The sequence below is a fragment of the Bufo bufo genome, chromosome 1, assembly GCF_905171765.1.
Source record: "Bufo bufo chromosome 1, aBufBuf1.1, whole genome shotgun sequence".
In the NCBI taxonomy this organism is placed as follows: domain Eukaryota; kingdom Metazoa; phylum Chordata; class Amphibia; order Anura; family Bufonidae; genus Bufo; species Bufo bufo.
This window is the reverse complement of record NC_053389.1, coordinates 553,074,083-553,100,465: the sequence shown is the minus strand read 5'-3', so window position 1 is coordinate 553,100,465 and position 26,383 is coordinate 553,074,083. Positions and strand designations below refer to the sequence as shown.

The 26,383-nt window shown below is 42.5% G+C and overlaps 1 protein-coding gene across 5 annotated transcripts in view; it reads right to left on the bottom strand.

Moving 5' to 3' along the window:
* Positions 1-720: 720 nt before the first annotated feature.
* PIK3CG (phosphatidylinositol-4,5-bisphosphate 3-kinase catalytic subunit gamma) overlaps positions 721-26,383 on the bottom strand; it is a 113,518-nt gene continuing 87,855 nt past the window's right edge. For all 5 annotated transcript variants that reach the window (XM_040412764.1, XM_040412781.1, XM_040412774.1 and 2 more), the window contains 2 exons: positions 9,534-9,691; positions 721-1,443 (listed from right to left, as the gene is read on the bottom strand). In XM_040412764.1, coding sequence (XP_040268698.1) covers positions 1,162-1,443; positions 9,534-9,691 — 440 coding nt within the window. In that variant the 3' untranslated portion in view covers positions 721-1,161. The remainder of the gene's footprint in view (positions 1,444-9,533; positions 9,692-26,383) is intronic.

Here is a 26,383-nt window from a genome sequence, read left to right as displayed (position 1 = left end):
TTGATAGTCTTTTGCTACAGCGATTTACCTGTGTTTGTTCCTGTCTGTTCTCCAGCTTGTACCTGCCCTGCTTCCAGTGTCTTCCAGTTCTGTCTTTTAGTTAATCCTCTTCTGTCTTCCTGCCAAGCATCCAGCCATCCTGTCTTGTTTGTATCTTCATTATCACTCTGTCTGCCTGTTTATCCTGTGTCTCTCACCAACTATGCTTCAAGTGTGCTGTCTGATTCTCAGAAAATTCATGTTATTTGGCTGTTCAGACTATTCCTGCCTCTTTGGTGTCCTGAGCTTCTCGTGCTTGCACCAGAGTCCCTGACCCTCGTAGGTCAGCTGCTAACTACACTGGAACTATCCCAGGAGGTAGTGGTCCTTTGCTTCTCTGCAGAGAAGGCCAAATCCCTGTACTGGGATTAAAGGGTGAATACCAGGGGAGCACAGGGATAAAACCATCAAGGTTTTGCCCAAAGCCAAACCACAGTGGGTCCACATTCGCTGATCTGTAACACCTCAGACTGTTGAGAAGCTAGAATCCTACATCAGACAAAAATGGACAACATGCCTCTTCTAAAACTCCAGCAATTGATCTCCTCACTTCCTAGACATTTACACACTGTTGTTAAAAGAAGTGGGGATGCTACACAATGGTAGACATGGCTCTGTCCCAACTTTTTTGAGATGCGTTCCTGCCATCAAATTCTAAATTAGTTATTTTTTTTCGTGAAATGGTAAAATGTCTCACTTTCAACATCTGATATGTGTTCTATGATCTATTGTGAACAAAATATGGGTCTATGAAATTTGCAAATCATTGCATTCTGTACAGTGTCTGAACTTTTTTGGAATTGGAGTTGTAAAATGAAATCAAAGACCGCATGGTGTGAATTTGGCAATACCATTTTTTGCCTAGATGCTTAGTTTTATGAGTAACTTAAAATAGTTTTATTTCAGTGTTTTCTTTTTGTTAGAAGTCAGAATTCAGACTCTGAATTGTCAAGAAATATGCTAACATATAAAGCTAGATCAGTGTCATTCATATAATGATTATCGTGTGTTAACGCCATTTTAGTTCAGGAAAAATAAATCACTATATCAATACACCCCGGTGATTATTGGGAGGTCCTTACATTCATGAATACTGTGTACTGTACCATGTCCCCAGCAGATTTAAGCTGAATGTTTCTCCACGCCTTGCTTAATGCCTAGAACAAGATGAAGGAACCAGTTGAACTGCACAGTCCAGCCTTTATCTCTGCAAACCTCAATTTGGTCAAGAAAATGTTTTTTAGCATTGTCTTCATTTTTCCCAACAGTCAATGACTCTCGAATATAATCAATGTCCTCTTTACTTGTTAGCTGTGGCATTCCTGTCATGAGCATCATGGAGAACAGTATGATCATTAAGTTTGTATGATGTCGCAGAGCCAAATAGGCTTTTACACATACGTCCTGAAAATAAAGATTTATACATTCGGTTAGAAGAAGAATTCGAGAAACTGCTTTCGTCTGGTTAAAGGGGTTCCCCACACGTATGTCGATACACCTTAATCATAACAACTTTCAAATTGTTAGTGATTAGCATCAAGCAATCTAGACAAGCGGTCTCTAAAAAAGATAGAGATAGTGACACAACATAGATAGTCCAAAGCAGGGCTCGCCTGTGTTTAGAAAAGAAAAGCATTTTAGGCAAAACTAAAATGAATCCTGTTATTAGGAGCAGGACAAAAGGTTAAAAGACGGGCGACTTCTTTTCCGACGATGATGGCCTGCATCGATACCTAATATGTCAATTTTTTTTATTTTTGTTTGCAACTTTACACAATAAAAGCATTTTAAAAAAAAATGCAGTTTTTGTGTTGCCATTTTCTGAGAGTCATATTTTATTTTTATTTTTGTGTCAATCATTTTGTGTAGGGGCTCATTTTTTGCAGGATGAGGTCAAGTTTTCAGGGATACTATTATGAGGCACATTGTACTTTTTGATCGCTTGCTACTACACTTTTTGTAAGGCAAATTGACCAAAAAATGGCTATTGTGGTGCGTTTATTTTTTTTGGCGTCCATATGACAGGGTAGGGTATGATATTTTCATAAAGCTGGTCATTACGGACACGGCAACCCCTAATACCATATGTCTATTTTTTTTATTGTATATTGCATGATGAGCAGAAAGGTCTTTTTTTTTTTACTTGAAACTTTTTTATTTTATTTAAAAAAAAAAGCCTTTTTTACTTTTTATTTTTGTTGCACTGTGGGACATTCGCTTTTGGGGGTCTGATACTCTCTAGAATGCATTACAATACAATTGTATTGTAACGCATTGACTGTCAGTTTATTACTAGTGTAATACACTGACAGCCTTCCTATGAGACCCAGCCAGGGGGCTTCCGTAGAAGGCAAGCCCCGATGCCTGTGGAAGGCATTGGGTTTCCTTCCCAGCCATCGGGTCACCATCACCGGAAATCTGATGGGGACAGGGAGGAAGCCCCCTCCCTCCACACAGTCCGTATATGCTGCAGTCAGTGCTGACCGCAGCATACAAAGGGTTAAAGCGCTGGCATCAGTGTATTCACTGATGCCAGCATATATCCCCTTTTTCACCCAGGCAGCCCCTCTGAGATGAGCATCGGACCATTTCATGCAAGGGCTTTTTTGTTTACATTTTTGGGTCCATTCACACGTCCGTAGTGTATCGCAGATCCGCAATACACCTGGTCGGCACCCCCATAGAACTGCCTATTCTTGTCCGCAATTGCGGACAAGAATAGGACATGTTCTATTTTTTTCCGGAGACGCGGATCGGAAGATCGGGGGCGCGCTCTGGGATGCGGATACAGACAGCAGACTGTGTGCTGTCCGCATCCATTCCTGCCCCATAGAGAATGAATTTGCAGAATGGATGCGGACCCTACGGACTACAGGCTAGGGCAGCGCTAAAGCCCGGGCATTAGTGCCTGTGATATCACTGGGAAAAATGCTAGGCGGAAGCCTCTGCCAAGCAGAGACTTGGTATGCCACCGGATCAGCATCCGCTCCTTAACACTGATTCATTAGCTGAAAGTACTAGCTTCAAGTACTACATTAAGTACTAGTAAAGAGATATTGCAGCAGACTGAAGAGATTCAAGAGATACTGCAAGAGATTGGCTTAGAGTCTCCAACTGGCTCATCTGTGTTGTTTTTGCTGATCATTGATTGAGAAGAGGTAAGGAATTCGGTCAGCTGTTTGCTATTGTGCGTTTGCTAATGAGCCTAGCTCACTAAGGTGTTACATTTGTTGCTGGGGGAGGAGTTGGGGAAGGAGTGTGTGTATATATAGAGACAGACTCATTAGCTGGCCTAATTCATTAGCTGAAAGTACTACATTAAGTACTAGTAAAGAGATATTGCAGGAGATAGTCAGGAGGTAGGCTGGAAGGTGGAAACAATACAAAAAAAAAAAAGGTAAGATTTGTTTGATTTAAAGTTACAAATTTATTTTTTTATTTTTTTCTCCTCTTTAAAATGGCAGACTTGGTTCAGTGCAGGAATTGTTGTGCATTTATTTCATGTTCCACTCTTTGGAGATTCGGATGCTGTCAGATCTGTAGACAGTTCTCCTTACTGCAGCAGGAAATTGCATTTTTGAAAGCTGAAATATTTAAATTATCTGTTAAACAAACTCCAGCTAGGACTGCTGCAATGCCACTGCCACAGAGGACCCCCAGAAATGGCAGATGGGTTAATGTAGGTTCTGGAAGTCTTAGAGTGGTGGATAGAAGACATGTCCCACAGTCGGTGGTTCTCCATAATTCATTTGCAGCACTCTCAGAATGTAAGGACAACATGGATATGGACTCAAGCACAGAGGGTGAGAAACCATCGACTCCTATGTCTAATGTATGCAACAAAAAAGATAAAGTGAAGTCTCAAAGGATGCAGCTGTTGCTGGGTGATTCAATCATAAGAAGTGTGGAGCTTAAAGAAAATGGTTTTGTGAGATGTCTCCCTGGGGCTACTGCTAGAAGAGATAGAAGACGTATTATTAATATTGTTAAGCAAGCAAAGCCGGAAGGGGACGTGGATGTTCTTGTCCATCTAGGGACAAATGACCTGGCTTGCAATGAAGTGTCAGAGGTGAAAAAATCTTTTATCACACTTGGTAATGACGTACAGGATTTTGCATCCACCATTTCATTTTCTGAAGTTCTGCCTGTGCATAATGTTCAGAATGATAGGCAGAGGCGCATAAAGGAGTTCAACATATGGCTTGGTAAATGGTGTCAAGAGCAAGGATTTGGCTTTGTTTCTCATGATAGCTCTACTTGGAATAGAAAGGAACTGTACAAAAAAGATGGTTTGCATCTTTCTCTCAAAGGAACAAATGTACTTAGTGAACAACTCCAAGAATTTGCGAAAGAGTATTTAAACTAGGAAGGGGGGGCAAAAGAGTGAAAATAAAAGAGTCCAATTGCCCCCCAAAACAATGCCAGAACAGGCCAGAAGCACTGAGGTTAAGAAATGATAAGCTCAGAGTCCTGTCTACAAATGCTCGCAGTTTAGGTAAAAAAATCAATGAACTTGGGTCAATAATGGCATCTGAGAATGTAGATTTAGTGGCTGTTACGGAGACATGGTTTAATGAAAGAAATGACTGGGACATAACCATACCAGGGTACTCTTTATACAGAAGAGACAGAGAAGGCAAGAAAGGAGGAGGAGTGGCCCTGTATGTGAAAGATAGCATTAAATCTAACCTAATACAAGTTGGTGAGGCCAACATAGAGTCAGTTTGGGTTACGTTGCAGTTTGCTAACCATGCAGTAACTCGTGTAGGTGTGATATATAGACCACCTGGTCAAGTTAAAGAACTAGATGATCTACTAGTTGAAGAAATAGCTAAAATGACAATGAAAGGAGAAGTTATCATTATGGGAGATTTCAATCTTCCAGATATAAACTGGAAAACCAAAATAGCAAGTTCTACCAGGAGTACAGATATTCTAAATTCCCTACTGGGGTTATCTCTACAACAAGTGGTTGAGGAGCCAACCCGGAGGGAGGCCATTTTGGATTTGGTATTCACAAACGGGGATTCGGTATATGATGTCATTGTAGGCGAAACCTTGGGATCTAGTGATCACCAGTCAGTGTGGTTTAATATAAGAACTGTGAAAGAGTCCCACCACACAAAAACAAAAGTTTTAGATTTTAGAAAAACAGACTTTTCAAAAATGAAATTAGTCATAAATGAGTCCTTATCAGACTGGAACGGATTACATGGAGTCCAGGAGAAATGGGACTACTTAAAAGGTGCATTATTGAAGGCAACAGAAAATTGCATTAGACTCGTCAGTAAAAGCAAAAAAAGGAGGAGACCAATGTGGTACTCAGCAGAAGTGGCCCAAATCATTAAAAATAAAAAGCTAGCATTTTGTAATTATAAAAAAACCCAGAGCAATGAAGATAAGGAAATCTACAAGATTAGGCAGAGAGAGGCCAAGCAAGTTATAAGAACTTCTAAAGCGCAGGCAGAAGAAAAACTAGCTCAGTCTATGAAAAAAGGGGATAAGACATTCTTCAGATATATAAATGAAAAAAGGAAATTAAAACAAGGAATAACTAAATTAAAAACAAAGGACGGAAGGTATGTAGAAGAGAATAAAGGGCTAGCCGACTGCCTTAATGAATACTTCTGTTCAGTTTTTACAAAAGAAAAAGGAGAAGGACCTCCACTAGAAAGAATGACTATTAAATCGTTTGATGCATGTATCTTTACAGAGGAAGATGTTCTAAGTTTGCTGTCTAAGGTGAAGACAGATAAGTCACAGGGGCCTGATGAGATACACCCAAAATTATTAAAAGAGCTTAGTGGTGAGCTGGCAAAACCGTTAACAGATTTATTTAACCAATCATTAGTAACAGGAGTCGTCCCGGAAGATTGGAAATTGGCAAATGTCGTGCCCATTCACAAGAAAGGTAGTAGGGAGGAATCGAGCAACTATAGACCAGTGAGTCTGACATCAATAGTAGGCAAATTAATGGAAACCCTATTAAAGGATAGGATTGTGGAACATCTAAAATCCCATGGATTGCAAGATGAAAAACAACATGGGTTTACTTCAGGGAGATCATGTCAAACAAATCTTATAGATTTTTTTGACTGGGTGAATAAAATAATAGACGGTGGAGGTGCAGTAGACATCGCATATCTAGATTTTAGTAAGGCTTTTGACACTGTCCCACATAGAAGACTTATCAATAAACTGCAGTCATTGAGCATGGACTCCCATATTGTTGAGTGGATTAGGCAGTGGCTGAGTGACAGACAACAGAGGGTTGTAGTCAATGGAGAACATTCAAAACAAGGTAATGTTACCAGTGGGGTTCCACAGGGATCTGTACTGGGACCGATTTTGTTTAATATCTTCATAAGTGATATTGCAAAAGGCCTCGCTGGTAAGGTTTGTCTTTTTGCTGATGACACAAAGATATGTAACAGGGTTGATGTTCCTGGAGGGAAACGCCAAATGGAAAAGGATTTAGGAAAACTAGAAGAATGGTCAGAACTCTGGAAACTGAAATTTAATGTGGATAAGTGCAAGATAATGCACCTGGGGCGTAAAAACCCAAGGGCAGAATATAGAATATTTGACACAGTCCTGACCTCAGTATCTGAGGAAAGGGATTTAGGAGTAATTATTTCAGAAGACTTAAAGGTGGGAGGACAATGTAATAGAGCAGCACGAAATGCCAGCAGAATGCTTGGATGTATAGGGAGAGGTATAAGCAGTAGAAAGAGTGAAGTGCTTATGCCGCTGTACAGAACACTGGTGAGACCTCACTTGGAGTATTGTGCGCAGTACTGGAGGCCATATCTCCAGAAGGATATAGATACTCTAGAGAGAGTTCAGAGAAGAGCTACTAAACTAGTACATGGATTGCAGGATAAAACTTACCAGGAAAGGTTAAAGTACCTTAATATGTATAGCTTGGAAGAAAGAAGAGACAGAGGGGATATGATAGAAACTTTTAAATACATAAAGGGAATCAACTCGGTAAAGGAAGAGAGCATATTTAAAAGAAGAAAAACTACCACAAGAGGACACAGTTTTAAATTAGAGGGGCAAAGGTTTAAAAGTAATATAAGGAAGTATTACTTTACTGAGAGAGTAGTGGATGCATGGAATAGCCTTCCTGCAGAAGTGGTAGCTGCAAATACAGTGAAGGGGTTTAAGCATGCATGGGATAGGCATAAGGCCATCCTTCATATAAGATAGGGCCGGGGGCTATCCATAGTATTCAGTATATTGGGCAGACTAGATGGGCCAAATGGTTCTTATCTGCCGACACATTCTATGTTTCTATGACCATAGGTTACAGTCCCCTTAACTGACCTCCACCATTCCCAGCCCCCTTAACAGAGACCTCCACAGCGACTGCCTCTTTAACAGTGACTGCCACAGTACACTGCCCTCTTAACAGTGACCTCCACTGTATCCCGCTCCCTTAACAGTGACCTTGAAGGGACCTCACAGTACCCTGCTGCCCCTTTAATAGAGGCCTCCACAGTCCCCTCCTCCCTTAACAGTGACCTCCACAATGGCCTGCCCCCTTAATAGTAACATCCACAGCGCCTTCCCCTTTAACAGTGACCTCCACAGCGGCCGTCCCTTTATTAGTGACCTTCACAGTCTCATCTCGTCAACAGTGATTTCCACAATAACCCGCCCCCTTAACAGTGACCTCCACAGAGCTCCGTTCCCTTAAAATGTGACCTCCACAACACCCGCCCTCTTAACAGTGACCTCTACAGCACCCTGCCCCTTAACTGACCTCCATAGCAGACCGTCCCCTTAACTGTGACCTCCACCGCATCCTGCCCCCTTAACAGTGACAGAAGTTTTTTCAATCCCCGTCAGCTGCGGAGTTGGAGGGAGCGTGGCCTAACCGAGTCAAGGGCGTGGCTTAGTGGGACCTGGGGGCGGGATTTTTAAGTCCATCGTTTGAGGGTGGCCTGAATGGCCACCCTACCTGCCCACTTAACTTGCAATGCGACAATTAACTGCAATATAGAGTACAAAATTGCATAATAATAACAAGTGCTACACTATAAGTGCGAGATACTTGGCAAATCGTTTTGTACAAAATTATTTGAGCCCGTCTGCCGAGCGTCAAGGCGATCTCTGTTAGACGGGTTCCTACGCTAAATTCTACCTGTTAGGTGCCATGACGGCTACCATACACTTCAGTGAGTGAGGTTCCACATACCTACGATAATTTTACCTGTTAGGTGCCATGACGGCTACCATACACTTCAGGGAGTGTAGGTTACACAGCAGGCCCACTCCACGACATCACCGGCGCCAAATGGCTACCAAGGACTGCAGTGAGAGTCCACAAACTATCCCACTCCTGGTGCCATGGCTTCAGTGAGTGAAGGGGAGCAGGCCTGACTATGTACTAACACTAATTAAAATCAGCCTATAGGGCAGACAGGGTGGTTAGGAGTGCTTGACTGAGGAGGCAGCCACACCTCCAGTACAAACTGCAAAGAAAAAACAAAAAAGGGGGTCAGTCAGCACATACCAAACCGCAGAAGCACATTGCTAAGGCAGGGAACAACATTGAAAGACAGAAACATGCAATGCGACAATTAACTGCAATATAGAGTACAAAATTGCATAATAATAACAAGTGCTACACTCCCTGAAGTGTATGGTAGCCGTCATGGCACCTAACAGGTAGAATTTAGCGTAGGAACCCGTCTAACAGAGATCGCCTTGATGCTCGGCAGACGGGCTCAAATAATTTTGTACAAAACGATTTGCCAAGTATCTCGCACTTATAGTGTAGCACTTGTTATTATTATGCAATTTTGTACTCTATATTGCAGTTAATTGTCGCATTGCATGTTTCTGTCTTTCAATGTTGTTCCCTGCCTTAGCAATGTGCTTCTGCGGTTTGGTATGTGCTGACTGACCCCCTTTTTTGGGGGGGGTTTTTCTGCCCACTTAACGGTTACCTCCACAGCACTCCGCTCCCTTAACAGTGTCATCCACAGCGCCATGCCCCTTTAAAGCTGACCTACAGCAGTGAAGAATAATGGCTGGGTTGTTATGGAAACCTGGTGTAAAACTGTGCGTATGTGGAGGCTAAGGACCTGTGAGCTTCTATTGGCTGATAAGGGTCATGTGACCGTGTGTATGGCAGTTGGGATTTTAGGAGAAAGACCTGCAGGCTTCTATTGGCTAATGTAGGCCATGTGATGTGCCATATTTGCATTTTTGGGGAAAATCTCAGGAACGGTACGTCCTAGAGCGCTGACACCCGGTCTAAAACCTTCGCGGACACTGATGTACCTGTGTGCCAAATTTCGTGATTATAAATGTGATGGTGCGGATTCCTTTAGCGAACATACATACACACATACAGTCAGCTTTATATAATAGATAGATTAGACAGATGCTAGATGTTCATAGACCATTTGTACATTATTCTTTTACTTGTGCTTACATATCAATGAGATTAATTGTAAATATTACATAAAATGTAGTAATACCTGGAATTTAAGAAAGTATTCACTTGTTTTCTTTCCTGAGGTTCCCATCACATGTAAGAAATCTGGTGTTAAAACGAACGGTACTCTTTCCTTGTTAATGCCCAGAAAGCTTTTATAGTTACCAAGGATGTGTCCAAAATCAATATGGAATAGATTGCCTAAAATAAAAAATATGTTAAGTTTAATGAACTGTGTAAGTTTAGACTGTAATCTTTGTTGCTAAGATAACATATTGTAATTGTTGCTATTTATAAGTACAAACTTGTCTTTTATTTCTTACTGATTCCATAATTATATCTCCATATAATTGTCAATAATAACTTGACAGCAATTTTCCATAGAATACAATATACTTCTTTTATACATTCACTCTTGTATTTATTGATCCTAGCCTTCAAATAAAACCCAGTAAGAGGGTGGATTATTAATATTTATATCTATTTCTTACAGTGACTTACAAAAGTATTCACCCTCCTTAATGTTTATGTATGTATGCACTGTAATGTTATGTATGCATTAATGTTTATGTAACGCATTACTATCTGGAATTTAAATGGATGTTTGTGGGAGTGTGCCATTTGATTTACTCAACATCCTTACCACTTTGAATATGCAAAATATTTTTACTGTGACTTACACAATAATTGAGACAGAATTCACAGCTAGGACAATTACCCGTCAAAGGGTGTAATCGTTGAGGTAATATAGTTATCAGAATTCACAGATTAACCCTCATAAAAGATAACTTTTATTAGGATCTATATTAATAAAACACCCCAAAAAAAATAAAAAATTGACAATTAGGCAATGTCATCACGGTCAAATATAGTTTGGTTCACCATCTTGTAGGTAGGGTAAAGATGAAAATCTCGGGTACTGTCCCTATATCTGACCCTAAGACTGTGCACCTTGCCTATAATGACGGAATAGCCGCCCCGATAGAGGCAATCCCGTATCAGGAACCTCTTAAATGCCCTAGGACAGCCCTAATTTGGGATAGACCTATAGAGATGAGCTATCACTAAATAGTTAACCAGACTAACATAGGTACATAAAATAATAAACAAAAATGTGCAATTGTGAAAAATCTAAATGTGAAACACATTTAACAAATACAAAAAAATTACAAAATATGGTGCGTGGCTCGGTACATAGTGAATATATGTCTAGGTTCAAATAGTGTCATGCCCCACTCTGACGATGTGCGGAGGTCAGCCAGGATTGCAGCACGAGTCTAGTATTTGTTTTGATGCTGTGCTGGATCCGCCTCGCATCAGGTGCACTGGGTGGAGTCATTAGTTTAAATAGTCTCCAGCTAAAGTGCTCTGAGCGGATTATACTCATCATTGTGGTCTTGGAAGCTAGGAAGGAAGGTTGGATGTTTGTTCCTGCTCTCAGCAGATAAGTGTCTTTTCTGGTTTGGTTGTTTATGTCATCTTACCCGTCCAGGTTCTGTGCGAGCTGGCAGCTCCTTTCTCCCCACTTCACCATCTCAGGGAGTTCAGGGTTCTGTTAGTATAGGCTGGTGGACACAGCAAATCTACCATCAAGATTTGTCTGTGGGCTGAGCATTGTAGGGAAAGAGGTCAGGGATAAATTAGGAGGTGACCCTTTCCCTGTCTCTCGTCCAGAGCCTGGTTGGTGTGTTATCTGTTAACTGTGCACGTCCGCCGTGACAAATAGGTGCTGAATACATTTCTAGTTCATATTGTTTGTGTAAGCTAGTTAATTGCTGATTACATATTCTATAGGCTGATTACAAGCTGATTACATATCAAGGTCAAGCTCATGCAAGTTAAAGCAAAAACCTACACCAAATGTCTTCACAATAACCTGATTACATAAAAATAATCAATATAAGTCACAAAGCTGACTACAACTCTGTTCCCTACGATACTAAAAATATGATTACCCCACCAAGATGATCAAAAATATGACTGCATGAGATCCAATGAGCTCTCTACGCTGATTTTATGCTGATTATAAATATAAAAAAATATATAAAGCTTTTCACATATGTTTCTTTCTCCCTCCAATAAAGGAATCAAAGCCAGGTCCAATAATCATTCGATAGTCAATACAAAATATCGAAGGATGATATACCGAACATAAGTGTCATGGGGTGTTCCCCCACAATCCACAGCATCCCACAGCTACAACAAAATATTGGCACCTAAGTCATAAAAGAGTAAATGAATGTTATAATACCAGGCAGTTATTGGTGCAGATATATTACTGCACACCACTGAGCGGTCAAAGATGTACATATGCAGTATGATAATTACATACGCCCACACTGCAACCAATCTACAGGAGAGACCGCTAAGAAACAGCTAGATGATACTAGTCTCGGCCAACACGGACGGTTACTTGGGTGCCGCCAGGGGTGAATACATGTTGTCACAGCGGGAGACCTTCAGGCGGATGCCCAACATTATGTAGCAGGGACGCCAGAGTAGCGGTAAGACCAGCGTGTAGGATAGGGTGGAGGGAGGGTCTAATTCTCGGTGAGCTATTTAAATATTGTGCCAGTGCGCAAACCAAGGTCATATGACCCGCTCTTGATCGGGCCAAGTAGCGTGAAACTTTCTGATCTGGTGACCACCGGTCACAAGACCAAATTTCAGATCACATGACCGGAGAGTTGGCGTCAAAGTAACTATGACTCCAAGAGGATATAAAATACCCAGTTAGAATCGTATTGTTGGAGAGCAAATCAGAGGAGAGTTGTATCAGCCTGCACATCTATATACACTGCTCAAAAAAATAAAGGGAACACAAAAATAACACATCCTAGATCTGAATTAATTAAATATTCTTCTGAAATACTTTGTTCTTTACATAGTTGAATGTGCTGACAACAAAATCACACAAAAATTTCAAAATGGAAATCAAATTTTTCAACCCATGGAGGTCTGGATTTGGAGTCACACACAAAATTAAAGTGGAAAAACACACTACAGGCTGATCCAACTTTGATGTAATGTCCTTAAAACAAGTCAAAATGAGGCTCAGTAGTGTGTGTGGCCTCCACGTGCCTGTATGACCTCCCTACAACGCCTGTGCATGGTCCTGATGAGGTGGCGGACGGTCTCCTGAGGGATCTCCTCCCAGACCTGGACTAAAGCATCTGCCAACTCCTGTACAGTCTGTGGTGCAACGTGACGTTGGTGGATAGAGTGAGACATGATGTCCCAGATGTGCTCAATTGGATTCAGGTCTGGGGAACGGGCGGGCCAGTCCATAGCATCAATGCCTTCGTCTTGCAGGAACTGCTGACACACTCCAGCCACATGAGGTCTAGCATTGTCTTGCATTAGGAGGAACCCAGGGCCAACCGCACCAGCATATGGTCTCACAAGGGGTCTGAGGATCTCATCTCGGTACCTAATGGCAGTCAGGCTACCTCTGGCGAGCACATGGAGGGCTGTGCGGCCCTCCAAAGAAATGCCACCCCACACCATTACTGACCCAATGCCAAACCGGTCATGCTGGAGGATGTTGCAGGCAGCAGAACGTTCTCCACGGCGTCTCCAGACTCTGTCACGTCTGTCACATGTGCTCAGTGTGAACATGCTTTCATCTGTGAAGAGCACAGGGCACCAGTGGCGAATTTGCCAATCTTGGTGTTCTCTGGCGAATGCCAAACGTCCTGCACGGTGTTGGGCTGTAAGCCCAACCCCCACCTGTGGACGTCGGGCCCTCATATCACCCTCATGGAGTCTGTTTCTGACTGTTTGAACAGACACATGCACATTTGTCGCCTGCTGGAGGTCATTTTGCAGGTCTCTGGCAGTGCTTCTCCTGTTCCTCCTTGCACAAAGGCGGAGGTAGCGGTCCTGCTGCTGGGTTGTTGCCCTCCTCCGGCCTCCTCCACGTCTCCTGATGTACTGGCCTGTCTCCTGGTAGCGCCTCCATGCTCTGGACACTACGCTGACAGACACAGCAAACCTTCTTGCCACAGCTCGCATTGATGTGCCATCCTGGATAAGCTGCACTACCTGAGCCACTTGTGTGGGTTGTAGACTCTGTCTCATGCTACCACTAGAGTGAAAGCACCGCCAGCATTCAAAAGTGACCAAAACATCAGCCAGGAAGCATAGGAACTGAGAAGTGGTCTGTGTTCACCACCTGCAGAACTACTCCTTTATTGGGGGTGTCTTGCTAATTGCCTATAATTTCCACCTGTTGTCTATCCCATTTTCACAACAGCATGTGAAATTGATTGTCACTCAGTGTTGCTTCCTAAGTGGACAGTTTGATTTCACAGAAGTGTGATTGACTTTGAGTTACATTGTGTTGTTTAAGTGTTCCCTTTATTTTTTTGAGCAGTGTATATATTAGCAATACAGTGGTCAGATTAATATTTTCAAATCCATAGTGGGATGTGAAAAAAATAAAATCTAAATATTAGGTTGTGAAGAAAGTTTCTAAGATATATAATGAAGTTTTTATTGCATATATTAGCAATACATTGATATTAGTTTCAATAAAGAAAGAAAATTGGCTGGTTCCTCACAGGAAGCATGAAAAGTCAATATTCTCTTTGAGACCTGAAGGGGTGACCATATTAAGGGTATAGGTCCATTTTGACTCTTTGTTTTAGCAACCTATCAACGTCGCCCCCTCTAATAGATTGTCTAATGGTCTCAATCATTGAAAAATTTAACATTTTGGGATTACCCAAATGGTGAAGCACCACATGTCTGGATAACGGCTTATCGCGTTTATTACGAATATCTCCTATATGTTCCAAAATCCTTTTCTTGAATATTCTGCAAGTTTTGCCTACATATTTAAGTCCACAGTCACATTGGGCCAAATAAACACCAGTCGTATTACAGTTGGCGAAAGAACGGGTCCTAAAGATCTTTGTTTGCTTGTTTCTCTTGGAAGCAAATGAGATTTTTTCGGACAAAGAACTAACATTCACTAACACTACAACTCCCTTAATAAAAACAACATTCAGGGACCTTTATAACATTCATAAAGAATTCTTTAGGTCCTGGTGGGAGATTCAATCCCTGGACAACTATATTAAGAACTGTATTGTTCCTAAGGGTTTATGGATATTTAAAAACCGGCAAAACTTATTTGTATCCCTGAATTGTTACTAAAGTGGGAATCAGAGGTTACAGAGAGTTCACTACGATTGATGAGATTATTGGTGGACCAAGAAAAAATAAACATCGAATCTATAGAAAAACAATTAAAGAACCAAACTGAAGTAGCATTAAGATTTAGGGATCACACCGACTTCTCTAAGAGGGAACTCGAACTACAACTAAATATTGATAGATATAAAATCAGCCTTGGTAGAACGTAAACATCGGCAATTTATCAAGGACCTAACTGAGTTTAAAAACAGAACGGCTTATGAAGTGATACAGACTAACAACAAAGGGTCAGCGACAGAAACCTCTCTCTCCGAGGCAGATAGCTCGGATATAGAAGGGGGCCAAGTTCAACAATACACTAATCGACGAACCAATTGGAGGGGGAGGGGTCGCTCCAGGGGGAGATCTAGAAATTATACATCTAGATTACAACAGAATCAATATCAGTCTAGATATCCTCCAAGACAATGGGGATCTCAAGACCCCTAGTCGGGGGGGAACAGACAGAAATAGAGAGGGAACAGCTAAGGCTACTTTCACACTGGCGTTTCTGGGTCCGCCTGTGAGATCCGTTTCAAGGCTCTCACAAGCGGCCCAAAACAGATCAGCTCAGCCCCAATGCATTCTGAATGGATAAGGATCCGTTCAAAATGCATCAGTTTGCCTCCGTTCAGCCTCCATTCCGCTCTGGAGGCGGACCGTTTTGATGTCCGTCTGACGAAACAGAGCCAAACGGATCCGTCCTGACTTACAATGTAAGTCAATGGGGACGGATCCGTTTTTACTGACACAATATGGTGCAATTGAAAACGGATCCGCCTCCTATTGACTTCAAATGTAAGTCAAAACGGATCCGTTTGCATTGTTCATGGTAATGCAAACGGATCTGTTCTGAACGGATACAAGCGTTTGCATTATAGGTGCGGATCCGTCTGTGCAGATACCAGACGGATCCGCACCTAAACGCAGGTGTGAAAGTAGCCTAACACAACAACTTCCTCTGGAAAAGGTGTCTTCATCTTTATCCTCCTCTTCCTCCTCCCACGATGTCAACACGTCAGTTTTTTTAGGCCAGCCCCCGACGAACACTTATACATTAAGGGATCGCGTAGAGGCATTCCCTCAACAAGGCAGTAAACACTAGCAACCAGCCTAGATGAATCAGTGGTCTTGAATCTCTCTGGGATCACCCTGTCTAAAAATGAACTGGGTATCCTGACAAAGGGTCTATCCTATGTTACCACTACCCGCTTTAACATCTTTGATTGGGTGAAAGACCTTCACCTATTCACTAGGAAATTGAGATGGCAAAAAACCCTCAGGTCCTCGGCTAAAAAGAGATGTGAGGAACTAGGACTTGAACCCAGTGATCTTGCAGGCTTTGAAGATCTGGTACAATTATTAGATGAGAATGAACGTCCAAGGGGACAGTGCCCTTTCACTAACCTCAGGAACAAAAGTAATAAAATGCCCCCCAAAACATTGGGAGAGGCCATTATTGATTTGTTCCTGAAATCGGTAACTCGAGATTTAGAACTAATAGAACCTCCCCAGTATTATATGAACTATACATCCACTGAGATGGAGGCCCTTCAACAACTAAGTAAAAACAAAAATCTGATAATAAAGCCTTCAGATAAGGGCGGTAATATTGTAGTATTAAATCTTCAACAATATAAAAAAATATGTGCTTGTCACTAATTTTGGATTCAAAAAGTTATGGATTACTTAAATCTGATCCTACTGACATATTTTTACAAGAACTTACCCAGATACTGCGGGAGGCCCTTGAGGGGAGACTCATTGACCGGAAGGAACATGATTTTTTGCTACCTGCAACTCCTAGGGTAGCTACCTTTTACGGTCTCCCTAAGATTCATAAAGGGACTAACCCCCTCAAGGGCCGACCTATAGTATCGGATATAGGGAGCTTAACTCAGTGTGCTGGCTCCTATATTGATCGAGTCCTTCGTCCCTTTGTTGTTGCCCTACCATCTTACCTGAGAGATGCCACTGACTTACTGAAGCGGTTGGAGGGCATAACCATTGAACCCAATACATGGCTAGCCTCAATTGATGTAGAGGCACTCTACACTTCAATTCCTCATGGCAAAGGTATGGCAGAGGTGGAGTATTTTTTGGACACTAGATCTATTGAATTGTTTAAACACAAATCACTTTGTTATCCAACTTTTAAATTTTATACTCACCCATAATTACTTTGTGTTCGACGGTCATTTTTACCACCAGCTCAGGGGCACCGCGATGGGTAGCCCATGTGCGCCCACTTATGCAAATCTTCTCCTGGGCTGGTGGGAAGACACTGTCGTATTCTCCGAGTCTATGACCAACTGGACCAAATACATCCAGTTATGGTTGAGGTTTATAGACAATATTCTGTTGTTGTGGTCCGGAACCAAGGAAGAATTTACATTATTTATGGAGGAGCTAAATGTGAGCCATATAGGATTATTTTTCACTTTTGAAATGCACCATGATTCTATTCATTTTCTTGATACGCGGATTCAAAGGGGGTGAGGACAACTGTATTAAAACAACCCTATACCGTAAAATAACGCTGACTAACAGCTTACTAAGATGAGACAGTTTTCACGCAAAGGCATTAAAAAGAGGGATCCCAAAAGGGCAGTTTCTCAGAATTCAGAGAATCTGCTCTGATCATAATGATTTTACTAGTGAAGTGTCTAGATTATTTAATTGCTTCAAACAATGAGGGTATCCGGACTCCAGTCTTTATGAGGCGTGGGGAAACGGCAACATCATGGATAGAGGTAGACTACTTCAATCCAAAGAAAAGAATAAACAAACTGAGGTGATCCGAATAATGGGGACTTTTGATACGGCATCCCATCAAATCCGGGAAATTCTCGGGCGGTATTGGTCCAGATTTGGAGGAAGTCCTCCCTCCTAAGCTCCCGGCAATTACTTTTAGACGTGGACGGAGTATAGGGGATTCAATAGTACGGAGCCTCTTTGAAACGCCCACAAAAAGTACACGGTTGACCAATAGAAAACTTGGCACATTCAGGTGCGGTAAATGTAAAGCCTGTCAATACATTCATACAGGCGATACCTTTATGGATAGCAAGCAAACAAAGATCTTTAGGGCCCGTTCTTTCGCCAACTAATACGACTGGTGTTGTTTATTTGGCCCAATGTGACTGTGGACTTAAATATATAGGCAAAACCTGCAGAATATTCAAGAAAAGGATTTTGGAAAATATAGGAGATATTCTCAATAAACGCGATAAGCTGTTATCCAGACATGTGGTACTTTACCATTTGGGTGATCCCAAAACGTAACATTTTTCAATGATTGAGACCAATTAGGCAATCTATTAGAGGGGGCGACGTTGATAGGTTGCTAAAACAAAAAGAGTCAAAATGGACCTACAGTCAGGTCCATAAATATTGGGACATCGACACAATTCTAACATTTTTGGCTCTATACACCACCACAATGGATCTAAAAATGAAACGAACAAGTTGTGCTTTAACTGCAGACTGTCAGCTTTAATTTGAGGGTATTTACAGCCAAATCAGGTGAACGGTGTAGGAATTACAACAGTTTGCATATGTGCCTCCCATTTATTAAGGGTCCAAAAGTAATGGGACAGAATAATCATCATAAATCAGATTTTCACTTTTTAATACTTGGTTGCAAATCCTTTGCAGTAAATTACAGGCTGAAGTCTGGAACGCATAGACATCACCAGACGCTGTGTTTCATCCCTGTTGATGCTCTGCCAGGCCTCTACTGCAACTGTCTTCAGTTCCTGCTAGTTCTTGGGGCATTTTCCCTTGAGTTTTGTCTTCAGCAAGTGAAATGCATGCTCAATCGGATTCAGGTCAGGTGATTGACTTGGCCATTGCATAACATTCCACTTCTTTCCCTTAAAAAACTCTTTGGTTGCTTTTGCAGTATGCTTTGGGTCATTGTCCATCTGCACTGTGAAGCGCCGTCCAATGAGTTCTGAAGCATTTGGCTGAATATGAGCAGATAATATTGCCCGAAACACTTCAGAATTCATCCTGCTGCTTTTGTCAGCAGTCACATCATCAATAAATACAAGAGAACCAGTTCCATTGGCAGCCATACATGCCCACACCATGACACTACCACCACCATGCTTCACTGATGAGGTGGCATGCTTAGGGTCATGAGCAGTTCCTTTCCTTCTTCATATTCTTCTCTTCCCATCACTCTGGTACAAGTTGATTTTGGTCTCATCTGTCCATAGGATGTTGTTCCAGAACTGTGAAGGCTTTTTTAGATGTCGTTTGGCAAACTCGAATCCGGCCTTCCTGTTTTTGAGGCTCACCAATGGTTTACATCTTGTGGTGAACTCTCTGTATTCCCTCTGGTGAAGTCTTCTCTTGATTGTTGATTTTGACACACATACACCTACCTCCCGGAGAGTGTTCTTGATCTGGCCAACTGTTGTGAAGGGTGTTTTCTTCACCAGGAAACAATTCTTCAGTCATCCACAACAGTTGTTTTCCGTGGTCTTCCGGGTCTTTTGGTGTTGCTGAGCTCACTGGTGCGTTCCTTCTTTTTAAAAATGTTCCAAACAGTTGTTTTGGCCACGCCTAATGTTTTTTCTATCTCTCTGATGGGTTTGTTTTGTTTTTTCAGCCTAATGGCTTGCTTCACTGATAGTGACAGCTCTTTGGATCTCATCTTGAGAGTTGACAGCAACAGATTCCAAATACAAATAGCACACTTGAAATGAACTCTGGACCTTTTATCTGCTCATTGCAATTGGGATAATGAGAGAATAACACACACCTGGCCACGGAACAGCTGAGAAGCCAATTGTCCCATTACTTTTGGTCCCTCAACAAGTGGGAGGCACATATGCAAACTGTTGTAATTCCTACACCGTTCACTTGATTTGGATGTAAATACCCTCAAAATAAAGCTGACAGTCTGCAGTTAAAGCACATCTTGTTTGTTTGTTTCATTTCAAATCCATTGTGGTGGTGTATAGAGCCAAAAATGTTAGATTTTTGTCGATGTTCCAATATCTATGGACCTGACTGTATACCCTTAATATGGTCACCCCTTCAGGTCTCAACGAGAATATTGACTTTTCATGCTTCCTGTGAGGAACCAGCCTATTTTCTTTCTTTATTGAAACTAATATCAATGTATTGCTAATGTATGCAATAAAAACTTCATTTTATATCTTAGAAACTTTCTTCACAACCTAATATTTAGATTTTTATTTTTTTCACATCCCACTATGGATTTTAAAATATTAATCTGACCACTGTATTGCTAATATATATAGATGTGCAGGCTGATACAACTCTCCTCCGATTCGCTCTCCAACAATACGATTCTAACTGGGTATTTTATATCCTTTTGGCGTCATAGTTACTTTGACGCCAACTCTCCGGTCATGTGATCTGAAATTTGGTCTTGTGACCGGTGGTCACCAGATCAGAAAGTTTTGCGCTACTTGGCACAATCAAGAGCGGGTCATATGACCTTGGTTTGCACACTGGCACAATATTTAAATAGCTCAGCGAGAATTAGACCCACCCTCCACTCTATCCTACACGCTGGTCTTACCGCTACTCTGGCGTCCCCGCTACATCATGTTGGACATCCGCCTGAAGGTCTCCTGCTGTGACAACATGTATTTATCCCTGGCGGCACGCAAGTAACCAGCCATGTTGGCCGAGACTAGTATCATCTAGCTGTTTAATAGCGGTCTCTCCTGTAGATTGGTTGCAGTGCGGGCGTATGTAATTATCATACTGCATATGTACATCTTTGACCGCTCAGTGGTGTGCAGTAATATATCTGCACCAATAACTGCCTGGTATTATAACATTAATCTACTCTTTTATGACTTAGGTGCCAATATTGTGTTGTAGCTGTGGGATGCTGTGGATTGTGGGGGGAACACCCCATGACACTTATGTTCGGTATATCATCCTTCGATATTTGGTATTGACTATCGAATGATTACTGGACCTGGCTTTGATTCCTTTATTGGAGGGAGAAAGAAACATATGTGACAAGCTTTATATATTTTTTATATTTATAATCAGCATAAAATCAGCGTAGAGAGCTCATTGGGTCTCATACAGTCACATTTTTGATCATCTTGGTGGGGTAATCATATTTTTAGTATCGTAGGGAACAGAATTGTAGTCAGCTTTACCTTTGTGACTTATATTGATTATTAGTATGTAATCAGGTTATTGTAAAGACATTTGGTGTAGGTTTTGGATTTAACTTGCCTCAGCTTGACCTTGATATGTAATCAGCTTGTAATCAGCCTATAGAATATGTAATCAGCAATTAACTAGCTTACACAAACAATATGATCTAGAAATGTATTCAGCACCTATTTGAACCTAGACATGTATTCACTATGTACCTAGCTGATATTGTCAGTGTTTTGACATCCTGGCCATAATTAACCATGCACTAGGCCTGTGTTGAATCGGTGTTGGTGACACTGATTGCGGTGCACTGCTTTTTTTGTCCCCTGAGGAGCACTAGATTGAACAGGGTGAAACGCGTTGGAACTTGGGACCATATATTAAGAGATTAGGTATCTGAATTAACCATACGTATATATACTATCTTACCAACAACCATGGATGAATGGACAACTTAGATTGTGTAGTTGTACTATTGAAGCTTGAGTTGCGGTATATTTTGGAATTTTTTTGTATTTATTAACTGTGTTTCACATTTAGATTTTTAACAATTGCACATTTTTGTTTATTATTTCATGTACCTATGTTAGGCCACTTTCACACCTGCGTTTGGAATTCCGTTTGTGAGATCCATTTCAGGGATCTCACAAACGGTTCCAAACGGATCAGTTCAGCCCCAATGGATTCTGAATGGATAAGGATCCGTTCAGAATGCATCAGTTTGGCTGCACTTGGTCTCCGTTCCGCTTTTGAGGCGGACACCAAAACGCTGCTTGCAGCGTTTTGATGTCCACCTGACAATGCAGAGCCAAACGGATCCGTCCGGACTCACAATTGAAGTCAATGGGGACGGATCCGTTTGTCCTGGCTCCGCTTTGACACGGATCCGTTAGAAACCGTTCACGTCTCTGTGCATGCCCAGTAACTTCCTGTCCCTCCCCTCATCGTCGGCCATTTTGGATTATCGACTTGATGAAGACTGGTAAGTATATGAAGTTTTGTCTGTTTGTCTATCTTTCATTTTTTTCTATCTATCTATCTATCTCTCTATTTCTAGGGGGGCTGCTGGCACTTGGGAAGGGGTGTGTGTGTGTCTGGAACAGTGGGGGCTGCTGGCACTGGTGGTGGGGGCTGCCTTTATGGGGGGCTTCTGGCACTGGGAGGGCTGCTGGCACTGCAGGGGGGGGGTGTGGCTGGAACTGGGGGGTCTGCTGGCACTGCAAGGATGTTTGTGGCTGAAACTGTGGGTGCTGCTGGCACTGCGGGGATGTGTGTGGCTGGAATTGGGGGGTCTGCTGGCACTGCAGGGTTTTTTGTGGCTGGAACTGTGCGGTGCTTCTGGCACTGCAGGGGTTTTTGTGGCTGGAACTGTGGGGTCTGCTGGCACTGCGGGGGTGTGTGTAGCTGGAACTGTGGGGGCTGCTGGCATTGGGGGGGGCTGAGGGCACTGTGGGAAGGTTGTTTGGAACTGGGGGGCTGATGTCACTGTGGGAGGCTTCTGTCTCTGGGGGTGATTATGGCACTTGGGGGGATTATGGCTTCTGTTGGATTAATTTTTCTAATCATTTTATTATTAGGGTCGTCCAAAAAAAAAAATATTTGAGAAAGTTCTGAGGTGGGCAAGCACCAATCTATATTTTAAAAAGTAAGTATTAAAAATAAAAGATTTTTTGTTGATATATGAGGAAATAGTGCTCTAAACATGTTCCTTTAACGTTATCTGCATTTTGTCTGGTATTCTGTTGCGTACAGATGTCATCAAAGAAGACATCCATCGATTGGAAAAACCCACCCAGAAGGCGCCGACGTATTCAGTGGCCGGTAAGTATAAAATAAAGACTTGGAGTTTGTACTGTTTGATTCGTTGCATTAATCAGTATGTGCTCTTATTATAGATTTCATCATCATCATCATCATCAGCGGAGGGCTCTCCAGCTATGGCCAGGTCACCTGCCGGGGCTCGCTCACCAGTGCTGGAATCGCCAGCATCCAGGGGAGGTGGACCAAGCCCGGACCGGGGCTGTCAAGAAGTAAGTGTGTGTGTGTGTGTGTGTGTGTGTGTGTGTGTGTGTGTGTGTGTGTGTGTGTGTGTGTGTATATATATATATATACACATATATACACTGCTCAAAAAAATAAAGGGAACACAAAAAGAACACATCCTAGATCTGAATTAATTAAATATTCTTCTGAAATACTTTGTTCTTTACATAGTTTAATGTGCTGACAACAAAATCACACAAAAATTAAAAATGGAAATCAAATTTTTCAACCCATGGAGGTCTGGATTTGGAGTCACACGCAAAATGAAAGTGGAAAAACACACTACAGGCTGATCCAACTTTGATGTAATGTCCTTAAAACAAGTCAAAATGAGGCTCAGTAGTGTGTGTGGCCTCCACGTGCCTGTATGACCTCCCTACAACGCCTGTGCATGCTCCTGATGAGGTGGCGGAAGGTCTCCTGAGGGATCTCCTCCCAGACCTGGACTAAAGCATCTGCCAACTCCTGGACAGTCTGTGGTGCAACGTGACCTTGGTGGATAGAGCAAGACATGATGTCCCAGATGTGCTCAATTGGATTCAGGTCTGGGGAACGGGCGGGCCAGTCCATAGCATCAATGCCTTCGTCTTGCAGGAACTGCTGGCAAACTCCAGCCACATGAGGTCTAGCATTGTCTTGCATTAGGAGGAACCCAGGGCCAACCGCACCAGCATATGGTCTCACAAGGGGTCTGAGGATCTCATCTCGGTACCTAATGGCAGTCAGGCTACCTCTGGCGAGCACATGGAGGGTTGTGCGGCCCTCCAAAGAAATGCCACCCCACACCATTACTGACCCAATGCCAAACCGGTCATGCTGGAGGATGTTGCAGGCAGCAGAACGTTCTCCACGGCGTCTCCAGACTCTGTCACGTCTGTCACATGTGCTCAGTGTGAACCTGCTTTCATCTGTGAAGAGCACAGGGCGCCAGTGGCGAATTTGCCAATCTTGGTGTTCTCTGGCAAATGCCAAACGTCCTGCACGGTGTTGGTGTCATGGTCTTACCTGCTTGCTGCTCTCCTTCGTTTGACATGTGCTGGCGGCCATCTTGGTTTCTGGGTTTCTTGTAGCCTTCCACCCTGCGGCTCCTCTTTCCCCTGGGAGGAGCTGGATGCCTAGCTCATATATATAGGAGGTCTGTGGCTTCAGTTCCTTGCTTGGTCCTCTTGTGTTCACATGCTTCTAAGACTGCTGCTGCTTCTGGTTCCTGATCCTGGCTTCGTCTGACTACCCTGCTGGTTCCTGATCCTGGCTTCGTCTGACTACCCTGCTGGTTCCTGATCCTGGCTTCGTCTGACTACCCTGCTGGTTCCTGATCCTGGCTTCGTCTGACTACCCTGCTGGTTCCTGATCCTGGCTTCGTCTGACTACCCTTCTGGTTCCTGACCTCTGGCTTCGCAAAGACTCTGCTCGGTTTCACCATCCGTTTGGACTTTTGCTTTACAGCTTTATTTTCAATAAAGCCTTCTTATTTTCACTTATCTCTTGTTGTACGTCTGGTTCATGGTTCCGTGACAGTTGGGCTGTAAGCACAACCCCCACCTGTGGACGTCGGGCCCTCATGGAGTCTGTTTCTCACCGTTTGAGCAGACATATGAACATTTGTGGCCTGCTGGAGGTCATTTTGCAGGGCTCTGGCAGTGCTCCTCCTGTTCCTCCTTGCACAAAGGCAGAGGCAGCGGTCCTGCTGCTGGGTTGTTGCCCTCCTACGGCCTCCTCCACGTCTCCTGATGTACTGGCCTGTCTCCTGGTAGCGCCTCCATGCTCTGGACACTACGCTGACAGACACAGCAAACCTTCTTGCCACAAATCGCATTGATGTGCCATCCTGGATAAGCTGCACTACCTGAGCCACTTGTGTGGGTTGTAGACTCCGTCTCATGCTACCACTAGAGTGAAAGCACCGCCAGCATTCAAAAGTGACCAAAACATCAGCCAGGAAGCATAGGAACTGAGAAGTGATCTGTGGTCACTACCTGTAGAACCACTCCTTTGTCTTGCTAATTGCCTATAATTTCCCCCTGTTGTCTATCCCATTTGCACAACAGCATGTGAAATTGATTGTCACTCAGTGTTGCTTCCTAAGTGGACAGTTTGATTTCACAGAAGTGTGATTGACTTGGAGTTACATTGTGTTGTTTAAGTGTTCCCTTTATTTTTTTGAGCAGTGTATATATTTCCGATTCTATGACCTTGCCGATATCAGTGTCGAAAAATTTGTTATTTTTATTTTAAATATATTTGGATAATATATTTTCTATTTCACATTTTATCCCACATATAGGACCTGTGGATGGAAGGGCTTAGCTCAGAAGGAGGATTGGATGCTCTGGACATGTGCGGTTTATCCCTGACTATACTGTATCTACGATAAAAGGAATATAGGAAATAGCTCACCCACTCGCATCCACTATGAGGTGCTCTAGTCTAAATGTGAAACACCCTTCACGGCTAAAAATACATAGAATATTGGAAGACTGGCACTCTCAACACATGGAGTCGTAAGGTTGCAGATCACAAAATTTATTATGGGTACATAAAAGGTTAAAATAATAAAATGTGCAATTCAATACACTAAGTAAATGAACACAATCTGGTATCAGTGGTAACAAATGAATCAAGGTGATAAGTTCATTTTATCAATGTTGCAGGTCCTTAAGAAATTGGCAACAAAAAAAGAACCTCCCTTTTTGTTCCTGATAAAGAAAGATCCAATATTGAAATACTTCAGTTATTTTAAACTTTGAGTATGATGTTCCTTTTCAAGCAGGCTGTATATTTTGGCAGTTCAGAATGTATCTGATAGCACCCACTCTATAGGTATACTTCGATGATAATCAATCCCTCCGGTATTTCAGGGTATATATAATGCCAGCCCGCTATACGGGCATGTCTCTATATCAGTCCGGCACTCTGAGACAGTGTATAGATGACAACGCACTATGTGGGCTTACCTTCTCCTTTATGTCGGACAGTCGCCCAAGTGTTCTGGGAGCTGCTGGAGGCCGGCGTCCCGGCTGTTCCTTAGTCAGCGTTCCACGTGGAGTCGGAGACAGAATCGTCGCTCCGGAAGTGACGTGGCGGCACTCGGGATTTTGTTCTTTAGTGTTTTCTTCGGCCAGTTGTATAAGGCACAAGCTCCGTTCCGTCCGATCAGGGATACAGTGCACTGTTATCCCGCAGAGTATAAGGAATATCTTCTTATAGCTGGGTCATGTGTAGATCTTTGTCCAGATCACTAGAAACCAAACGCGTTTCGAGGACACCTCTCCTCTTCTTCAGTGGTAATGACCCTACTTCATATTAGGTTGGTTTTCTCCCTACCTAATATTGTATACCTAGAAAACGATCTATAATCCCAAAAAGAACTATTGCCATACCTTTAAAGTATAAAATCGACTCAACCCCTATACCTTGTTGATATTGGATGAATATTTTGATAATATCCATTATATTCTGAACAATCCGAACAGGATGTCACATTCAATG